Below are 20,011 nucleotides of genomic sequence, written 5' to 3'. Positions count from 1 at the left end.
CAGTCCGTGCTCTAGAAAGAGATGCTCCTCTTAATGAAACAGAAAAAGAACAACTCAGATCAAAAATAGGACAGATACTCTGGGTTGCAAAACAGACAAGACCTGACGTAATGTTTGATTCTTGTTGTCTGGCATCTAGTCTAAAGAATGCGACTGTGCAATCCATTCACAATGCTAATAAGTTAGTTCGTAAACTTAAAGCTGAAAAAGTGACTTTAAAATTTCAACATTTGGGAAATGATACTGCCTTAAACCTAACTGTATTCAGCGATGCTTCATTAGGAAATCTTCCTGATGGAGGTACACAAGGGGGCATGTTGATCACCCTAATGGGAGAAGGAGGTAAATTCTCCCCCCTTTTCTGGCAGTCCAAGAGAATTCGACGTGTGGTGCGAAGCACCCTTGCCGGAGAAACTCTGGCCATGTCGGATGGAATAGACAATGCAGTGTTTCTTGCCACCCTCTATTCTGAGCTCACTACTGGCACCGCTGGTCTAAATGCTCCAGCGTTAGTTTGTGTGACTGATAATCATTCTCTCTATGATGCTCTTCGATCAACAAAACAGGTAACAGAGAAAAGGCTTCGGTTAGATATAAGTGGCATCAAAGAACTTATTCACAACAAAAAAATACAAAAGGTACTTTGGTCAGCAACAAAAGCTCAACTGGCTGACTGTCTTACGAAAAAGGGGGCATCACCCTTGATGCTTTTGAAAGCATTGAGTGAAGGAAAATGGGTTCTTACCTAAGTTGATTGTATTGTTTCTGTTTAAAAAGACATGTATTTGTTCTTAAGAAACATGTGTTGATTGTATTGTTTCTGTTGTTTAAAAAGACATGTATTTGTTCTTAAGAAACATGTGCTATTTATTTTTTTTATATAAAAGATAGGGAGATTGTTAACATGTTTCTCCATATACTGGGTTAACGCATGCGCAGTGTTTATGGGCGGGATACGGAGTTAACGCATGCGCAGTGTTGTTTGGCGGGAAGGAAAAAGTGTTTCCGGTTTTTTCCTCTGTGCAGCAGTTGATTAAAAGTTGTGAACCAGAATAGACGTCGTGTTTATTCACCATATTTAACAAGTTATATTTAGAGATGGGTGATATGGCTTAAAATCTATATTGTTATATATATTTCAGCCTCCTGCTATAACGATATATATCACAATATAATGTTTTATATGTAAATGACAATAAAACCATTTCAGAAGGGCTAACAAAGGCTCCTATAATCTGTAATTAACTTTCCCTAGCTCAGAGATGCTGCAGCAGTTGCGACTCAGTATGTCAATGCTGTAGCTGCAGAAGCTAGTTAGCTCTGTGTGATCACAGCGACGTTAAAAATAGTCAGTCTGCGTTAGAGCTTGTACTAACAATATTGCTAATATTTGGTAAACGTTCATGTAACAAATGTTAACATAGTATTCTATTTGTAGCAGTTTTTGAATGTTTTTTTAGAGGACTTTATGAGCGGAATAGTGAGTGTAGCTGCATTGTTAGCCACCTTGTACTTGCCATATTAACAACTTGGAATGCATTAAAAAAACGAAAATTCCCCCAAAAAGTGCAGTTCTCCTTTAAATAATTAAATGTTGTAAAAAAAAAAACAAGTATTACATTCAATTATAAAATCATAATAGTTGCAGCAAAACCAGCATCAATATTAAAAAAAAACGACTTGCTTGTGTAGTAATGTTGATGCTCACAATTCTGGGGCTCATGAAGGCACCTTGTTGTCATGACTGTGATTGTTCCATAATGATAAAGTGCTTTATTGTTGTTGTTGCTGCTGTTGCTACCGCTAGTGGTGTTAAGGTTAGCCACAAAGTTTGAAAAGAGTATCTGACAAGATTTGCAAGACGTTGCTTGCGTAATTTTTCTGTCAAGCACTTGCTGCAAGTGGCTGATTTTGCTTCATTTAGCACCAACATGATGCACCAATAGCTATTTAATTTTTCGGTCTGGTTATGGCACCATCCCTAGGAAAGAGGAGAGGATTTTTGTACATTCCCTTCTGTGGTGGTTTCAGGCACCTGGCTGGGGAGGTGGCTAAAGAATGGCAGGAGGTGGAGGAGAACGATAAAACCCAGCAGGAGACATTGCTGAAACTGGTGAAGGAGATCGTACCTTACAACATGGCGCACAATGCTGAGCATGAAGCTTGTGATCTACTGATGGAAATTGAGAGGCTGGACATGCTAGAAGACTACATTGATGAGAATGCATATGGCAAAGTCTGCCTTTATCTCACCAGGTATGTGTGACCATTATATATGATGCAGTCCAGCGGATCTAGAGTCCTGATTCCAATACTTGTTTATTTCCTTACTGTCTCAGCTGTGTGAGCTATGTTCCAGAGCCTGAAAATTCCGCACTGCTACGATGTGCCTTGAAGATCTTTAGAAAGTTCAATCGTTACCCAGAAGCTCTCAGGTTGGCCTTGATGCTCAATGATGTGGAGCTTGTTGAAAACATCTTCACATCCTGCAAAGACATGTGAGTATTGAAACGACGTGGTGCTGATATGGTAGGGGTGTAACGCAATATTCACGGTTTAGCTTATAACTCGGTTTCAAGGTCTCTGTTTAGTTAGTTTTCGGTACAGTAAGGGAACAAAATGCCTAAACATTATTGCTTGTTTTTGTCACTTGACTTTTTCCCCTAAGTGTAAAACAGCTGCGGTCAACCAAGCGGAGATTGATGTTGTGCAGCACGCAAGCTCCGAGTACGCAAGGTGTCTAGATCTTCCTGCTAAAAGCAGATGCAAGCAAAAAAAACAACTACGCAATGGAATCGATCCCTATACTTTATCAAACAAAGATTTGTCGAGTGATATCAAGGATTATTCGTCGGTGGAGTTTCCAGATTTGTTGAACTATCCTGTGCTTCAGACATCATTCTACATGACAAAACAGATGAACGTTTGGAAACCTGTGGAAACCTTCAACTTCTTTGTGTGTGGCTGGGTCAAGGAACTTGATATAAAGATTATCCTGGATAATCCTGAATCGTTTTTGCTCGGGTAAGGTTTCATTTCATGATTCAACTTAGCGTCTTACGAGGACGGTCCAGGTAAACAATTTACGATGACCAGCACTTTATAGCTGACAGCTGTGACTGCTTTTCCATTTAATAAACTTAACAGTTACTGAATCATCTTCATTTTTGAATTTTCTCCTATTGTCATATGTACTCTTGAAACTTTTGTGTACAAAATTAACAAGAAAAAGTTTCATTGACATGCTCAGTGGCCTTGTGGTTAGAGTGTTCGCCCTGAGATCGGTAGGTTGTGAGTTCAAAGCCCGGCCGAGTCATACCAAAGACTATAAAAATGGAACCCATTAATCTCCCTGTTTGGCACTCAGCATCAAAGGTTGGAATTAGGGGTTAAATCCCCAAAATGATTCCTGAGCGCAGCCACCGCTGCTGCTCACTGCTCCTCTCACCTCACAGGGGGGAACAAGTGGATGGGTCAAGCGCAGAGTAATTTCACCACACCTAGTGTGTGTGACTATCAGTGGCTGTTGCATTGTTGTTGAATTTTCAGTATATCACTTATTGGCTGAAGTGGAGCATTAATATTTCAATTGTAATGCTGTTCCCATTCTCAACGAACAACAGCGACACACTGCTTTCCTTCACCTTATGGACTTGTCTTTATCCTTTTACGTATTTCACTGGAGGGGTAAGAGTTTCCAAACAAGATTTTAACGTCGAAAGAGAGTATCCAGGTTCTTTCTAGTTCTATCGCTAGCCAGGCAGTAGGCAGTTCTGCAATTGTTTGAGTACAAGCCGTTGACACAAGGCTCACTTCCTGTGCATCACTTTAATGTGTACTGATCGGGACGCCTCTTTCTGAACCTAAGGTTCCATACTGACAATGTCCGACACAAGTATGTGTATTGTTACACCCCTACTATACAGCACTGTTTTAATTAATGTACCCTAATCTTCTGGTTGATTCAATGTTAAAAAATAATACACATTCCGAGATGTTTAATTTATTGAATAATTTTTATCGTTTATGCCAATTGCTAATCACCATACATTTGCCTTGTAGAGTTATTCAGAAGCAGATGTCCTTCATGCTTGGTCGACATGGCATGTTCTTGGAGCTTAATGAAGATGTAGAAGATTATGAAGATCTAACTGAGATCATGTCCAATGTGCAGCTCAATAGCAATTTCTTGGCCCTCGCCAGAGAGGTAGGAAAGTCAAGTGTGAAATACAAACAATTGAAGAGAACAGTGTCCTGACATCGTGGTACATGACAGTGGGTCCACGTGGACAATTAAGGGGACGAAACCATAAAAATTCATATTTTTGACATTTTTAAGCCATATTATATACTTCTCCTCTATCCACTGTACTGTATTTCGTATTTGAAGGCTGGTATCTTTTGTACAGCAGTCATGTTGCACTGATTATTACATGCAAATTAAAACTTTCTTAATGTAATAATAACTCTATTGGTGTAATTACTTTTTCAGTAATGATAAACATTTAAATAATTTTAAAAAAAGGTTTTCATGTATTTTTTTATCGTGACATTGCACTGTATACTGTGATGTACATCTGGAAAGTATTCACAGCGCTTCACTTTTTCCACATTTTGTAATGTTACAGCCTTATTCCAAAATGGAATAGATGCATTTTTGTTCTCAATTTTCTACAGACAATTCCCTATCAAGACAATAGAAAAACGTTTTTTTTTTAATATGTTTTTGGTAACTGTAATTAAACTATAAAACCACATTTACATTACAGTATTTGCTCAATGCTTTATTGATGTACTTTTTGGCAGCATTTACAGCCTCAAGTCTTTTTGAACAAGATGCCACAAGCTTGGCACCTATCTTTGGGCGGTTTCGCCCATTCCTCTTTGCACTACCTCTCAAGCGCCATCAGGTCGGATGGCAAGCGTTTGTTTTCCTCCAGGATGTCTCTCTACATTGCCGCATTCATGTTAGTCTGGTCAGGTAGGTGACCAAGATCCCAATGGTCACTCTGTCAGAGGTGCGCTATTTATTTGTGGAGAGAGGAAAACCCTCCAGGAGGACCACCTTCTTTGCAGCAATCCACCAATCAGGCCTCTATGGTAGAGTGGCCAAACAGTTTACCAACATGCACGTGAAAGACTATCAGACCATGAGAAAAAAAATTCTCTAATCTCTAGTCTGATGAGACAAAGATTAAACTATTTGGCGTAAATGCCAGGCATCATTTTTGGAGGAAACCATGCACCGCTCATCAACAGGCCAATACCATTCCTACAGTGAAGCATGATGGTGGCAGCATTGTGCTGTGGAGATGTTTTTAAACACAATAAACTTTGAGGCTAGTCAGGATTAATGAATAGATGAATGCAGCAATGTACAGAGACATCCTGGATGAAAACTCTTCCAATCCAACCTGATGGATCTTGAGAGGTGGTGCCAAGAGAGATGGTCAAAAACTGCCCAAAGATAGATGTGCCAAGCTTGTGGGATCATATTAAAAAGACTTGAGGCTGTAATAAAAAAAACTTTTCATGTTGTCACTATGGCGTTTTGTCTGTCTAATTTTGGGGACAAAAATGAATGTATTTGATCTTGGAATAAAGCTGTAACATAACAAAATGTGGAAAAAGTGAAGCTCTGTAAATACTTTTCGGATGCAATGTACATCAGCTTTGACTTTCAGTTTTCTACACCCTGCTTGGCTGTGACAGATTTTTTTTTGTTTTTATCAAGCATGTACAGTTACTCAAATTAATTGTAATTAATCTTTGATTTACTCTTCCTGTGATCCACAGCTAGATATTATGGAACCTAAAGTCCCAGATGACATCTACAAAACACACCTGGAAAATAATAGTAAGTTAATGTGAAAAGGGCGTGTGTGGGGGCATGCATGTGAAAATGGTAGTCTGATTATTAGCTTTATCATAATGACATACAGAATGTAAGTGTAGAGATCCAATTTTACATTTGCTTTTGTGTGTTCTAGGGTTTGGAGGCAGTGGCTCTCAGGTGGACTCAGCCCGCATGAACCTGGCCTCTTCCTTTGTGAATGGTTTTGTGAATGCAGCATTTGGACAGGACAAGCTGCTGACAGACGATGGCAACAAATGGTTGTACAAGAACAAGGACCACGGTACATAATCACCCAAAATGATATCAGGTTTAGTTGCAGCTGCAAAGTCTACTTGATCCTTCAGTTATTTTCGCATCCTCGTTTTTTTTACCATTCCTGTGTATTTGATATAAAAACCATTTAGGAATGCTGAGTGCTGCAGCTTCTCTAGGGATGATCTTATTGTGGGATGTGGATGGAGGCCTGACTCAAATTGATAAATATCTTTACTCATCGGAGGACTACATTAAGGTAGGCCTTTTTTTGATACATCAACTTTTACATTTGAACCTACTGCTATACTGAAAAGGTTAAGTTTAAAAGGGGTAAACAATACATAATAGTGGCATTCATTTCAGTCAGGGTAACCTGTTGATCTCGTACAACTCAAGTTCTGGTCCACCATGCTTTTTTTTTTTTTACAAAAAAGGTCCCGCAAATGTCAATATTGGTGTCCATGGTGAACCGCTTTTGTCGACATACAATATTGAGAGCCAAAGCGATCGTTAGGTACAAAACATAAATACATGCACACAGTGATTTCTTGTTCAGTGCAAAATAAGCTTCAAAATAAAAGCATTGCTGCATTACCCTGGATTTCACCAGAACCAAAAACAACTGTACCCAACATTTTTTTACATTGGAATCCATTTGGAGAATTATTTGCACTGTTACTGTATATACCTCTGCGTGCCAGGTTCCCCGCAGAGACAAAGATAGTGTAGACTACAAATTGACCAATATGTTTTTTCAGGGCAGATACTGATTATTAGTAGTCAAGGATGCAGATATTTGTAGCCAATATTCATTTGGAGTAAAAGTTATCTATACGTCACTAAACAGATGGACAAGGCTTTAAGTTGTTTTTTTAACGTTACTTTTGAGGAAACGTCTGACTAGTAGTGAAATAATGTTTAATGCACCACTAATGTGGTTAAATTAACACCAACCACATCAGGAGACTTCACAATCACCTTTATTACGTCACATGTCTAATTCTTTGGGTCAGAGGATCATCAACATTTGCATTTCAAAATATGAATGCTGCCTCTTCTTCACCTATATAGTTCCCTATCAAGTTTCCTATTTGTCAATATATTTATACAAACCCCGTTTCCATATGAGTTGGGAAATTGTGTTAGATGTAAATATAAATGGAATACAATGATTTGCAAATCATTTTCAACCCATATTCAGTTGAATATTCTACAAAGACAACATATTTGATGTTCAAACTGATAAACATTTATTTTTGCAAATAATCATTAACTAGAGAATTTGATGCAAGCAACACGTGCCAAAGAAGTTGAGAAAGGTGGCAATAAATACTGATAAAGTTGAGGAATGTTCATCAAACACTTATTTGGAACATCCCACAGGTGTGCAGGCTAATTGGGAACAGGTAGGTGCCATGATTGGGTATAAAAACAGCTTCCCAAAAAATGCTCAGTCTTTCACAAGAAAGGATGGGGCGATTTACACCCCTTTTGTCCACAACTGCGTGAGCAAATAGTGCAATTGCAAGAAATTTAGGGATTTCAACATCTACGGTCCATAATATCATCAAAAGGTTCAGAGAATACACGTAAGCGGCATGGCCGGAAACCAATATTGAATGACCGGGACCGTCGATCCCTCAGACGGCACTGTATCAAAAACCGACATCAATCTCTAAAGGATATCACCACATGGGCTCAGGAATACTTCAGAAAACCACTGTCACTAAATACAGTTCGTCGCTACTTCTGTAAGTGCAAGTTAAAGCTCTTCTATGCAAAGCGAAAGCCATTTATCAACAACATCCAGAAGCGCCACCGGCTTCTCTGGGCCCGAGATCATCTAAGATGGACTGATGCAAGGTGGAAAAGTGTTTTGTGGTCTGACGAGTCCACATTTTAAATTGTTTTTGGAAATATTCGACATCGTGTCATCCGGACGAAAGGGGAAGCAAATCATCCAGACTGTTATCGACGCAAAGTTCAAAAGCCAGCATCTGTGATGGTATGAGGGTGCTTTAGTGCCCAAGGCATGGGTAACTTACACATCTCTGAAGTCACCATTAATACTGAAAGATACATACAGGTTTTGGAACAACATATGATGCCATCTAAGCGCCGTTGTTTTCATGGACGCCCCTGCTTATTTCAGCAAGACCAATGCCAAGCCACATTTAGCACGTGTTACAACAGCGTTGCTTCGTAAAGAAGAGTGCGGGTACTTTCCTGGCTCGTCTGCAGTCCAGACCTGTCTCTCATTGAAAATGTGTTGCGCATTATGAAGCGTAAAATACGACAGCGGAGACCCCGGATGGTTGGAACGACTGAAGCTCTACATAAAACAAAAATGGGAAAGAATTCCACTTTCAAAGCTTCAACAATTATTTTCTTCAGTTCCCAAATGTTTATTGAGTGTTGTTAAAAGAAAAGGTGATGTAACACAGTGGTGAACATGCCCTTTCCCAACTACTTTGGCACATGTTGCAGCTATGAAATTCTAAGGTATTTATTATTTGCAAAAAAAAAAAATATATTAGTTTGAACATCAAATATCTTGGCTTTGTACTGCATTCAATTGCATATGGATTGAAAAGGATTTGCAAATCATTGTATTCCGTTTATATTTACATCTAACACAATTTCCAAACTCATATGGACACGGGGTTGGTACAAAGTTGGGATTTTCAGCATGGATATCTTTTGTCATCCATCCATCTCTGTCGCGTTATTTGATTGAATCATGTAACATGAATTGGTCCCACTCTCCATGCTGTGGATGAAGGTTTGTTCGTTGCAGTAGCAAAACAAACAAAACAGACACGGTGAGAGGCCAGGAAAAGAAGGACAAAAACAGGATTTCCCCACAAAAATTGAGGTTTTGAAAGCTCAACGTAAGAGAGATACTGTGTACACGTGACCAACATTGCGGGAGGAAGAAAAATCTGAAAGGGGTAGGGATGTTTCCGACAAACATCACTGCCCCTAAGTCACAGCTTACAACCCTACACCCTACCCTACATGTTACTACAAAACAGAAGAATTAAAAAAATATGAACAAATGGAAAGAATCCGTGTCAAAAAACTGGCGTAGAAATCCTTATTTTTCAGCTACCCCCTTTGTCTCTGAGACAACCCAATTTTGAATGTGCAAGCAATAGTTTTTGGTTATGTCGACAACCAGTCCGAGGGGCGTCAAGTGAAGTAGGGTCCACTGTAATACCTGTTTTCTAATAGATGTGAAGTAAGATCTAAGATGAATTTGCTTCTTTTTACACACATTTCTGTAATCTGTGTCTGCAGTCTGGTGCTCTCCTGGCCTGTGGCATTGTAAACTCGGGCGTGAGAAATGAATGTGATCCAGCCCTTGCCTTGCTCTCAGACTATGTCCTCCACAACAGCAATATCATGAGGATAGGGGCCATTTTTGGGTGAGAACGAATATTCTTGTACAATTCTTTAACACAAATTTGTACATCTGAATTGCTGACCGCCATCTTCTTTTTGCAGACTTGGCTTAGCTTATGCCGGCTCTAATAGGGAAGACGTCCTGTCTCTGCTACTGCCTGTCATGGGAGACTCTAAATCCAGCATGGAGGTGTGTTTGAATTGGCATGGTTGGTTTTATGTGCTGCTCTTTGTACAATTGTGTTTCTATCCAGGTGGTTGGAGTGACGGCATTAGCATGCGGCATGATCGCTGTGGGGTCTTGTAATGGTGATGTGACCTCCACCATTGTGCAGACCATCATGGAGAAGAACGAACAGGAGCTAAAAGACACATACGCCCGTTGGCTTCCTCTTGGCTTGGGGCTTAATCACCTAGGTAAGAAACAATCTATTGTTTTTTAACATTATAATTACTTATACGGTTTGTGTTATTTGACTCAAACGTGTTGATTTTTGGGGCGGACAGAAACCCGAAAAATGCTCCTCCTCTGCCGCGACTTTTAACATGCATGTTGTCTACAGCCAATGCTAACCTCTTCAATACCTGTCTGTTGATTCACAACGGCGATTTTACTTTAAGTTAGTGGTTTTAAACAAGCAGTCCTTCCATCGATTAAAAAAATACTGTATTCGTCTATACTGTTAATTTAACGCATACAAATTTCTAGTGCAAAGAACTCCGGTAAGGTCACGTAATTAAGTTGTGACTAGGGCTGGGCGATAGATATATCGATATACACGATATGTCGCGGGTTTGTCTCTGTGTGATATAGAAAATGACTGTATCGTGATATTCGAGTATACGTTCTCACGCAGTTGCTTTTAGCTGCTGGCATTACACTACAGACTCTTCTTGCTCTTTGTTGTATGTCCTTCTCATAGACAGCAAGCGCACCTTCTTACATACGTCACATACGTATACACCCTCGCGGAGCAAAGAGGTAGCAGCATGGGTAATGTTAGCTGTGGTGCGGGTGGTAATACTAGAGAAAGAAGGTGCGAATCCGGTAACAAATGAAGGAAGAATTAATTCCCAAGAAAAACAGCAGGGGGTCCATCGTCTTGTGGTGGTTTGGCTTCAAGAGGGAATATGTCGAACAGACAACCGTAATTTGTCAAGTGTGGGGCAAAAGCGTTTTTACAAAAAGTAGCATTACTGCTAATATGTAGCATCATTTGAAAAGTCACCTGCTAGAGAATGAAGGGTGCTTACTCCGGATGTCAACATCTCTGTTTGGTGCCACACGCCCACACCATCAAAATGCAGAGGCAAACATTTCCAGATCAACACAGTATGAAAAAATAGTTAAAAACAAAAGGACATAATGTCCGCAGTAACCTACCACTTAGGGAAGGACGAACACTATTTGATTTCCTATTATGCAGCTAATCTTTATTTGACAGTTATTGAAATATCTTGTGTGACTTCATTCACAAAAGTGCCCTTTTTTTGTTTTAAACTTGTAGTGCCGTTCTTTACAAAAAGTGCACTTTTATTTAGTGTTGTTTTGATGTCATCTTAGTGACATAATGCACAAAAGTGCACTAATAGCTTGTTTTAAAATGTATCTGACAATCTTGCACTTTCTGTTTTGAAATTACATGAATGTTTGTGCCACTGCTTAATAACTGTTTAATAAATACAGTTTTGGTCAATTGACTTAGTTGTGATTTCCCTCTCTGCATGAAAGTTTAAAATGAGCATATATTAATGCAGTATAAACAAGAATGTTTTAATGTAGACACATATAATCATCATACTGATGTTTTTTTTTATATGTATCAAGGCAAAATGTCGAGATATATATCATGAATCGCAATATGACCTAAAAATATCGAGATATTAAAAAAAGGCCCTAGTTGTGACCCTAAATCATAACTGCTGCAATTTAATTCATGGCAGTAGTGAGTGGGGGCTGAGCAAAGTGCATGAGAAGTTGAAGAGTCCCCTCTATTTCCACTAACACATTTTTAAATTTTGCAACCAATAGGTAAAGGAGAGGCCATTGAGACCACTCTTGCAGCTCTCCAGGTGGTACCTGAACCTTTCCGCAGCTTTGCCAACACATTAGTCGATATCTGTGCTTACGCAGGTCAGTCCGCCAGTGCTGATGATTTTTTAAATTTTTATTTGTACCGTACATCTTTGCTGAGCGAATCTCCTTGTATTGCATCATATGTCCCAGGTTCTGGCAATGTGCTGAAGGTACAGCAGCTTCTCCACATTTGCAGTGAGCACTATGAGAACAAGGAGAAGGAAAAAGAAGAGGACAAGGACAAGAAAGATAAAAAGGACAAAGACAAAAAAGACACAGCTGACATGGGCTCCCATCAGGTAAATATATTAACATGTTTTCATTTTTGTTAGCTGCATTATATGCTATGTAATTAATGGTTATGTTGTTATTCCTTTAAGGGGGTAGCTGTTCTTGGTATTGCTCTCATTGCAATGGGAGAGGAGATTGGCTCTGAAATGGCGCTGCGGACATTTGGACATCTTGTGAGTAGCAAGTAACTAAAGCAGGGGTGTCAAGCTCCTTTTTATTGACGGCCATATCACAATTATGGTTGTCCTCAGTCAGTATGCTCACATGTACTAAATTAGTCTGTTTTTTAAAATAGTTCAGCTCAAAATAAAATTTCTTAAACACATGGAAACATTTTAATCTGATCTTGTTTGGCTTTTGAAAAATCTGATTACATGCCAAGATTATGCAATTGGAAACCATTTTTTCTGGCATGAAGGCGCTATTAGTACACCAACCCCTTTGAGGACAAACATTCCTCTCTTTACTACATTATTCTCAAGTGAAGAACAACAAGCAACTGGGTGGGTGGGAACTGATACCAACAAGCATACCAAGTAAGTCAATATTCTTAAATGTCTGATATAAAAACATACCTGTTTAATAAGTGTCAGGACTTTAAGTACATGATATGTTGGCAACACATCTTGGCCTTAGGAAAAATTTGTGGAGAAAAACCTCTGAATAGCCGTATTTTGACAGTATACACAATGGATTCTAAAGGCATTCAATCATTTCAAACTGGACTGTTTGGTTTGTCTTAAAAGACATTTTGCCTCTCTTCCAAGTAGACTTCATCAGTTAATGCTTATAGACTTCAATTGTTCAGATCTAGTCTGAGACTAAGATTGGTCAGATCAAGTCTAGAGGCTGGTGCCTGAAGCTCAAATATTCATACTTCAACAGGGTGTACCTGGGCAAGGATGTCTCTGTCCTATCGTAGTGAGAAAAACATCCTTGCCCAGGCACACCCTCCTGGTATTGGAGTATTAATATTTGGGGTTTTGACACCAGCTGCTCGACTAGGCCTGACCAATCTTAAGTCTGAGTATGAACTGATGAACCCTACTTGGAAGAGACTTCTTCTAATTATATGTATGTTTCGTTCAGTAGATAACAGGACTTCAAGACAACATTGATGTCATTCGTTCAGTCTTTCACAACAAAATTGTTATTCATACTTAGTGATATAGGAACTAAATATACAACAATTGAGACATCATTGACTTGTAAATTAGCAATTTAAAAAAAGTAGCTGCTTAGTTTGTATTAACAGTGTATAGTCCTATTAAACAGTATATAGTCTAAACAGTTCACCAAAATAACAGTCTCTTTGTATGTCTCTGATGATCATAATCACCACAAGTGTCATTTAAACACATTAATTAGCAACAACAAATTAATGTGTGACATGCACAAATGTTTTGGAAGTGTGAGTGAGTTATATTTATATAGCTCTTTATTTCTCGAGACGCAAACGCTTTACAAAGTGAACCCGTTATTTGCATCTTATAAGCTACATTTAAACCAGTGTGACTGGCATTCGGAGCAAGTGGGTAAAGTTTCTTGCCCAAGGACACATCGGCAGTGACTAGGATGACAGAAGCTGGAATCGAACCTAGGACCCTTACATTGCTGGCATGGCCGCTCTACCCACTGAGCCACGCCAAATGTGATAAAAGAGTGCAATTTTGGACAATTTTACACAATGCTTCGCCGGCAATTCTTTGATATACGAGGGTTACGTATGACGTCGCATCCATTTTTCTTCTTTGCTGCTTACTTCACATGATGGTCAAGCAGCTTGAGAGTAGCATTATAACAAGTGAAAGTGAGTGTAAGGTTTTAGCAGGAAATGCCGTAGTTCTGTACTGTTTTTGGGTGTTCCAGTCGTTCAAATAGAGAGATAGGAAAGAGCTTTCATAGAGTCCAGAACGAAGTGGTTCATAAAGTCAGGGAAAACGAAAGTGCGTTGAAAAAAATGGTTCTTAAAAGGATCCCTTTAATCATCTTATGGAATACAATCGGACCGCTTGTGTCTGCAGTGGACACTTTGTAAAATGTTGGTTTGAACATTTGATTTGTTGGAGAAACTTTCTGTGATGCAATCTAGTTTATTCTCTACTATGTTACTGTTTGATAGCAGCACTAAACCTCATGTTAAGTCCTTTTAATAAATATTGTATAATTTTTCAATTATTTGTACACTAAATATATTTTAATGGTGCTTTTTGTTGGTGCTAATTTTTGCATGTTCAATTGCTGAGAATCCAGGAGCTTCGGTGGGCCCTGGGGTCCCCTGGCTGGTGACCTGCTGCCCTGCTGCCCTCAGACCCCCGGCCTGTTTTCAGTCTTTTTCATTAAGTTCAAATCATATGCATGATAGTGAAACCCAATATCTAAGTTACATTTAACCAGTGTGGGTGGCACTGGGAGCAGGTGGGTAAAAAAATCTTGCCCAAGGACACAACGGCAATGGCTAGGATGGCGGAAACGGGGAGCAAATCTGAAACCCTCAAGTTGCTGGCACGGTCGCCCTATCAACTGAGCCATGCCGTAGATTACGCACAATTTGAACGGAGGACTCTTTTGACGAGATATAGACAAGTTTAGCTTCGCCAATGGCGGCAGCTTACTCACACCTCCGGTCCATTGGACGTGCTCATATTTGTTCATATTTAGTTTGAGGTAGCGCGCCTTTCAATTAGGTTACAGTTTGTCTTGGTATGGTCCCTTTTGTTACGTTTTGTACGATCCATTTTAATCCAGTTTGTTGCTCTAACTCACATTACCATGGGTACAGTACACCCATGTAAACAAAAGCTTTACCCAACAAAAATGGCAACTGCGGCCCAACAATGCATTGCAAAAATCAAATGCCCTTTTGAGCCCTATATTCCCACATAGTTTAACAATTTGAAATGACCCTAATCAACCTCTAATGTACAAGAGGAGAGGCACACAGCATATGGCCAACAGTCGTATTAAAGGTATACCTTGGAAACTTAGACTTCACGTGACGATGTGAAAATGGAAGAAACCAAATTATTGGAGACTAATTTAGTGCATGGTAATATACTGTCAATTTGTAACAGCCTTGTAAAGAAATCTGCATAGGCAACTGTCTTGAGTGAAGGTAAAACACAGATATTTAAGTATTTGGTTTTTGTTACCAAAAAAAATGCTTGGAATAGCTTGTTGATTAGACAACAATAAAGTGTACACCGTATGCAATAGTCAAGTGAAGTGTATTTATATAGCGCTTTTCTCTGTAGACTCACAGTCATTTACATAGTGAAACCCATTACATACATATTTAAACTACATTGATAGCAGTGTGTGTGGCACTGGGAGAAGGTGGGTAAAGTGTCTTGCCAAACAACACAACAGTAGTGACTAGGATGGCGGAAGCAGGACTCGTACCTGGAATCTTCAAGTTTCTGGCACGTCCGCTCTACCAACCGAACCACGCGGAGCTAATTGCATTCAGTACTTTTTCTCTCAAATATGAAAGAGACAATTCTCCCAGCTGTCGTTTTGCTCTAAACCCTATAATTTTGTGTCACAGCTGCGCTATGGTGAGCCCACTCTGAGGCGAGCAGTGCCTCTTGCTCTGGCTCTCATCTCTGTCTCCAACCCCCGTCTGAACATCTTGGACACCCTGAGCAAGTTTTCCCATGATGCTGACCCCGAAGTTTCACACAACTCTATCTTTGCTATGGGCATGGTGGGAAGTGGTGAGTCTATACAGTACTACACATTTACCCACTAAATATACATACCTTTATGCTAGCAAAGCCCTGTTTTTGCAAACAATGTTCAACAGTCTATCTGTGGTAGTATCCCACTATTGAATACACATTATTTTAGAGTAGAGCTACCACAGTAAATGTGCGTGAACAACACAGGCCTCAGTTTGATTTTAAGCTTCATGTTCATTTATACAATTATTTAAATTAATTAGTTTTTTATGTTCCTTTTTAGACATTAGTGTTTATAGTTTATTTTTAATAATTACCCACCTTTCCAACAACTTTTACAAAAACTTTAAGGATTTCTGTGTGTTTTTGTATTTCCACTGGCCCACAAAGTTTTACGGTAATTAAACTCTGTCTTGATTCAACTATTTTGAAAAAGAAGACAAAAAGTTCCATTCTTAATGTTGCACAATACATGTTTTGGCCTCTTTACATTAATAATGTTACAGTATGTAACAAACTTAATAGAGAATATTTTATGTGTTTAACTTCATTCTGACTGTGGCACATATTCTTTGAGAAGGTCATACCACTTCTTGGTACAGCGGTGGGACCTGCTGGGTCTTTACCTTTTTATAATCATGCTTAAGTTTCATTTTAGTTTTTCACAAATGTATTTCTGAATGATAAATCCATGTCCCTCCACAAAGCCCGCTGACTATCTTCCTGTAAAATAAGGTCAAAAGTGTGGGTCTTACACAGTCATACACATTTATCCGTATATTACGTTTCTTGCCAAGTGCGCACTTACACTATCAGAACTATTCAACTCCCTTTTTAATTAAAACAGATAAAAGCCAACTTATATGTTAAACAAATCAGTTCATCAAATTATCATTATGATCAAAAGCGGAAATCCAACATGACTACAAATAGCTTTAAATTAACAATTAAAATATACAATGATGGTTGTCCGGCTTCCTCCCACTTCCAAAGACATGCACCTGGGGATAGGTTGATTGGCAACACTAAATTGGCCCTAGTGTGTGAATGTGAGTGTGAATGTTGTCTGTCTCTCTGTGTTGGCCCTGCGATGAGGTGGCGACTTGTCCAGGGTGTACCCCGCCTTCCGCCCGATTGTAGCTGAGATAGGCGCCAGCGCCCCCCGCGACCCCAAAAGGGAATAAGCGGTAGAAAATGGATGGATGGATGGATGATGGTTGTTTTTCTACAAATATTGTCACTACTTGCTCTATAAGGCTTAATGTCCTCTGATCTCATGAATACCATCTGTGCTGGGGTGTCCGATGCAACTTTTTCAAATTCGATATGACGCTCATATTTCAGACTTCAGTATTGGCTGTTACTAGGACTGTAAATGTGTAAATGTGGTCAATTAAGGACACTTGTCACGTATGTCTAGCTTTTATGTCTAGCCAGTTGACGACCCCTGCTCTAAAAGGCTAACCATCCACATCTTGTACAAGAGGTGGGCTTCTTTGGGCACCTCACGATTCGATTACGATTTGATTAAAAACGGTCATTGATGCATCTTTAATTGATGTATATTGATGTAGTATTACGTTTCTTTGAATTTCACTAAATAAGCGTTTATTACTTGCAAATTTTAAAAACAGTGCTTTTGTATTAAGAAACAGTTAAATAATTCCCATCCCATTTAATAAATGAATGGAAATGTGCAAAACTGCAACACAAGTGCTCTATAATAAAGGAACTTATCGGATATCTCGGTGAGGTGGCTCACTGCAGTCAATCAAATTTTAGAATTGTCTGCATTACTTTATCTACGTTCGTTTTAAATATTTTTTGACCTGTTGTGGTATGACTGCTGTCGTTCTGTTGTATTGTCTTGTTGTATTTATTAGTGTAACTTTATTTGTGCCGCCCTCTCTGTCAGGTCGCTCTTGAAAAAGAGATTTTAATCTCATTGAGTCTTTACCTGGTTAAATAAATTAAATTGAATTTACAATAAATAAATCGATTATTATCGATTTTCTAATCTTCCATGTCCGAATTGCGATGCATCTATAAATCGATTTCCCCCACCTCCATCTTGTCTTTTTTGTTCTATTTTCCAAAAGATTACAACATGAAGCTTGTAAAAATGCAACAGCCACACACACTGGCCTGTTCATACATGAGTCAACAGAGACTCTGCAAGTGTTTCACCAATGGAGAAGGGGCTATTGTCGAAATGAAAGCAATGTTTACTTAACATTTAAAGGGGAGTTATGAGGATTTTAATCTACATTTACCACAGTCCGTCATAGTCTAGATAATATGTATTCAATATGCTGTCTGTCTGTGTTGGCCCTGCGATGAGGTGGCGACTTCTCCAGTGTATACCCCGCCTTCCGCCCGGATCCAGCTGAGATAGGCTCCAGCACCACCACCCCCCACCGCCCGCTATCCCGAAAGGGACAAGCGGCAGATAATGGATGGATGGATGGATGGATGGATGTGTTGGTATAGATTTTTGAGTTTGTCTGCAAACCGTTGCAAATGAAGCCCTCCACAGCCGACCCTCTCCAAAAGTATCCATAATTTTGTCTTTTTAACTCCATTTAACTGTTAAATATATTGTCTATTTGATATAATTCTGTTTAATCTCCAGTGTGAATATATATTGGTGTTCGGTAATACCAATTTGACATGATTTTTTTTCCTCCCAGGAACAAATAATGCCCGCCTAGCTGCAATGTTGCGGCAGCTGGCACAGTACCACGCCAAAGACCCCAACAATCTCTTTATGGTCAGAATGGCTCAGGTATGTGACACTGACTGGAAGAAGCTCATGTTCCAGGGGACCAAGTGTTGACTTTGTGCTGTCCCTACAGGGTCTGACTCACCTGGGAAAAGGCACACTAACACTCTGTCCCTACCATAGTGATAGGCAGCTGATGAGTCAAGTGGCCGTGGCAGGGCTGCTCACTGTGCTCGTCTCCTTCCTCGATGTCAAAAACAGTCAGTTCTTGCTGTCTTTGCTTTCTACATGTATGACTTTGTTTGCATTTAAGTTGTGTCTGTGTCTCGCCTGTGACAGTAATACTGGGGAAGTCCCACTACATTCTTTACGGCCTGGTCGCAGCCATGCAGCCTCGAATGCTCGTCACCTTCGACGAGGAACTTCGACCATTGCCCGTTTCTGTCAGAGTTGGACAGGTAAATATTCTATGACTAATGTTAAGAACAGCTGTAAAAATTACCATTGTTAAATAATTATTTTAGCCAAGGGCTATGATTCTCAACCACTGTGCTGTTAATTATCCAACTTTACTAAATTGGTCCGAAAATGATTATTTACTTAGAACAAAATATGCCAGCAATGCTGGCCGAATAATCACACTTGAAACACTTAAAATGTTTTGTATTTTTGTCCGGGGTGTACACCGCCTTCCGCCCGATTGTAGCTGAGATAGGCACCAGCGCCCTCCGCGACCCCAAAGGGAATAAGCGATAGAAAATGAATGGACGGATAATGTATTGTAGCCTCCAGAAAAAGTCACACAAAAGTCTGACGCGCTGTTTAAAATTGTTATTGCCAATTTTATGCTGACAACCAGCCCAATTCCAGCACATATTTCGCCCCTTGCACACAAATCAGTCTTTGTGCTTCACTCTCAGACACACAATACTTTGTCATTGTCCGCTGGTCCCCTTTCAGGCATGGACGGTATGTTCAAAGTAATGGGAACAATAAACATCAATCATAAACAAACATCAACTCAAACACCCAAACACCATTAGGAGGGGTGCGGTGCGTGTGGCTGTGCGTGTGGCTGTGCGTGTGGCTGTGCGTGTGGCTGTGCGTGTGGCTGTGCGTGTGTTTGTGTGTGTGTGTGTGTGTGTGTGTGTGTGCGTGCGTGCGTGAGCAAAACCAGTGAAGTTGACACGTCGTGTAAATCGTAAATAAAAACAGAATACAATGATTTGCAAATCCTTTTCAACTTATATTCAATTAAATAGACTGCAAAGACAAGATATTATGTTCGAACTGAGAAACTTATTTTTTTTTTCCATATAATCATTAACTTAATTTAATAGCAGCAACACATTGCAAAAAAGTTGGCACAGGCATTTTTACCACTGTGTTACTTGGCATTTCCTTTTAACAACACCCAGTAAACGTTTTGGAACTGAGGAGACCAATTTTTGATGCTTTTCAGGTGGAATTATTTCCCATTCTTGCTTGATGTACAGCTTCAGTTGTTCAACAGTCCGGGGTCTCAGTTATGGTATTTTAGGCTTCATATTGCGCCACATATTTTAATTGGGAGACAGTTCTGGACTACAGGCAGGCCAGTCTAGTACTCGTACTCTTTTACTATGAAGCCACACTGTTGTAACACGTGACTTTGCATTGTCTTGCTGAAATAAGCAGTGGCGTCCATGATAACGTTGCTTGGATGGCAACATATGTTGGTCCAA

At 39.6% G+C, this 20,011-nt stretch overlaps 1 protein-coding gene across 1 annotated transcript in view; it reads left to right on the top strand.

The window, feature by feature from the left end:
• Positions 1-20,011, top strand: part of psmd2 (proteasome 26S subunit ubiquitin receptor, non-ATPase 2) — a 31,863-nt gene that overhangs the window by 9,631 nt on the left and 2,221 nt on the right. The window contains exons 5-20 of the mRNA XM_061918848.1: positions 2,032-2,256; positions 2,340-2,498; positions 4,063-4,207; positions 5,797-5,857; positions 5,991-6,137; positions 6,262-6,368; positions 9,413-9,540; positions 9,620-9,707; positions 9,772-9,934; positions 11,550-11,651; positions 11,745-11,893; positions 11,975-12,058; positions 15,433-15,601; positions 18,256-18,350; positions 18,421-18,547; positions 18,627-18,745. Of these exons, the coding sequence (XP_061774832.1) occupies positions 2,032-2,256; positions 2,340-2,498; positions 4,063-4,207; positions 5,797-5,857; positions 5,991-6,137; positions 6,262-6,368; positions 9,413-9,540; positions 9,620-9,707; positions 9,772-9,934; positions 11,550-11,651; positions 11,745-11,893; positions 11,975-12,058; positions 15,433-15,601; positions 18,256-18,350; positions 18,421-18,547; positions 18,627-18,745 (2,068 nt within the window). The remainder of the gene's footprint in view (positions 1-2,031; positions 2,257-2,339; positions 2,499-4,062; positions 4,208-5,796; positions 5,858-5,990; positions 6,138-6,261; positions 6,369-9,412; positions 9,541-9,619; positions 9,708-9,771; positions 9,935-11,549; positions 11,652-11,744; positions 11,894-11,974; positions 12,059-15,432; positions 15,602-18,255; positions 18,351-18,420; positions 18,548-18,626; positions 18,746-20,011) is intronic.

Source organism: Nerophis ophidion, linkage group LG13 (genome assembly GCF_033978795.1).
Source record: "Nerophis ophidion isolate RoL-2023_Sa linkage group LG13, RoL_Noph_v1.0, whole genome shotgun sequence".
In the NCBI taxonomy this organism is placed as follows: Eukaryota; Metazoa; Chordata; class Actinopteri; order Syngnathiformes; family Syngnathidae; genus Nerophis; species Nerophis ophidion.
The sequence above is the reverse complement of the archived record's forward strand: the minus strand, read 5'-3'. Positions and strand labels throughout refer to the sequence as shown.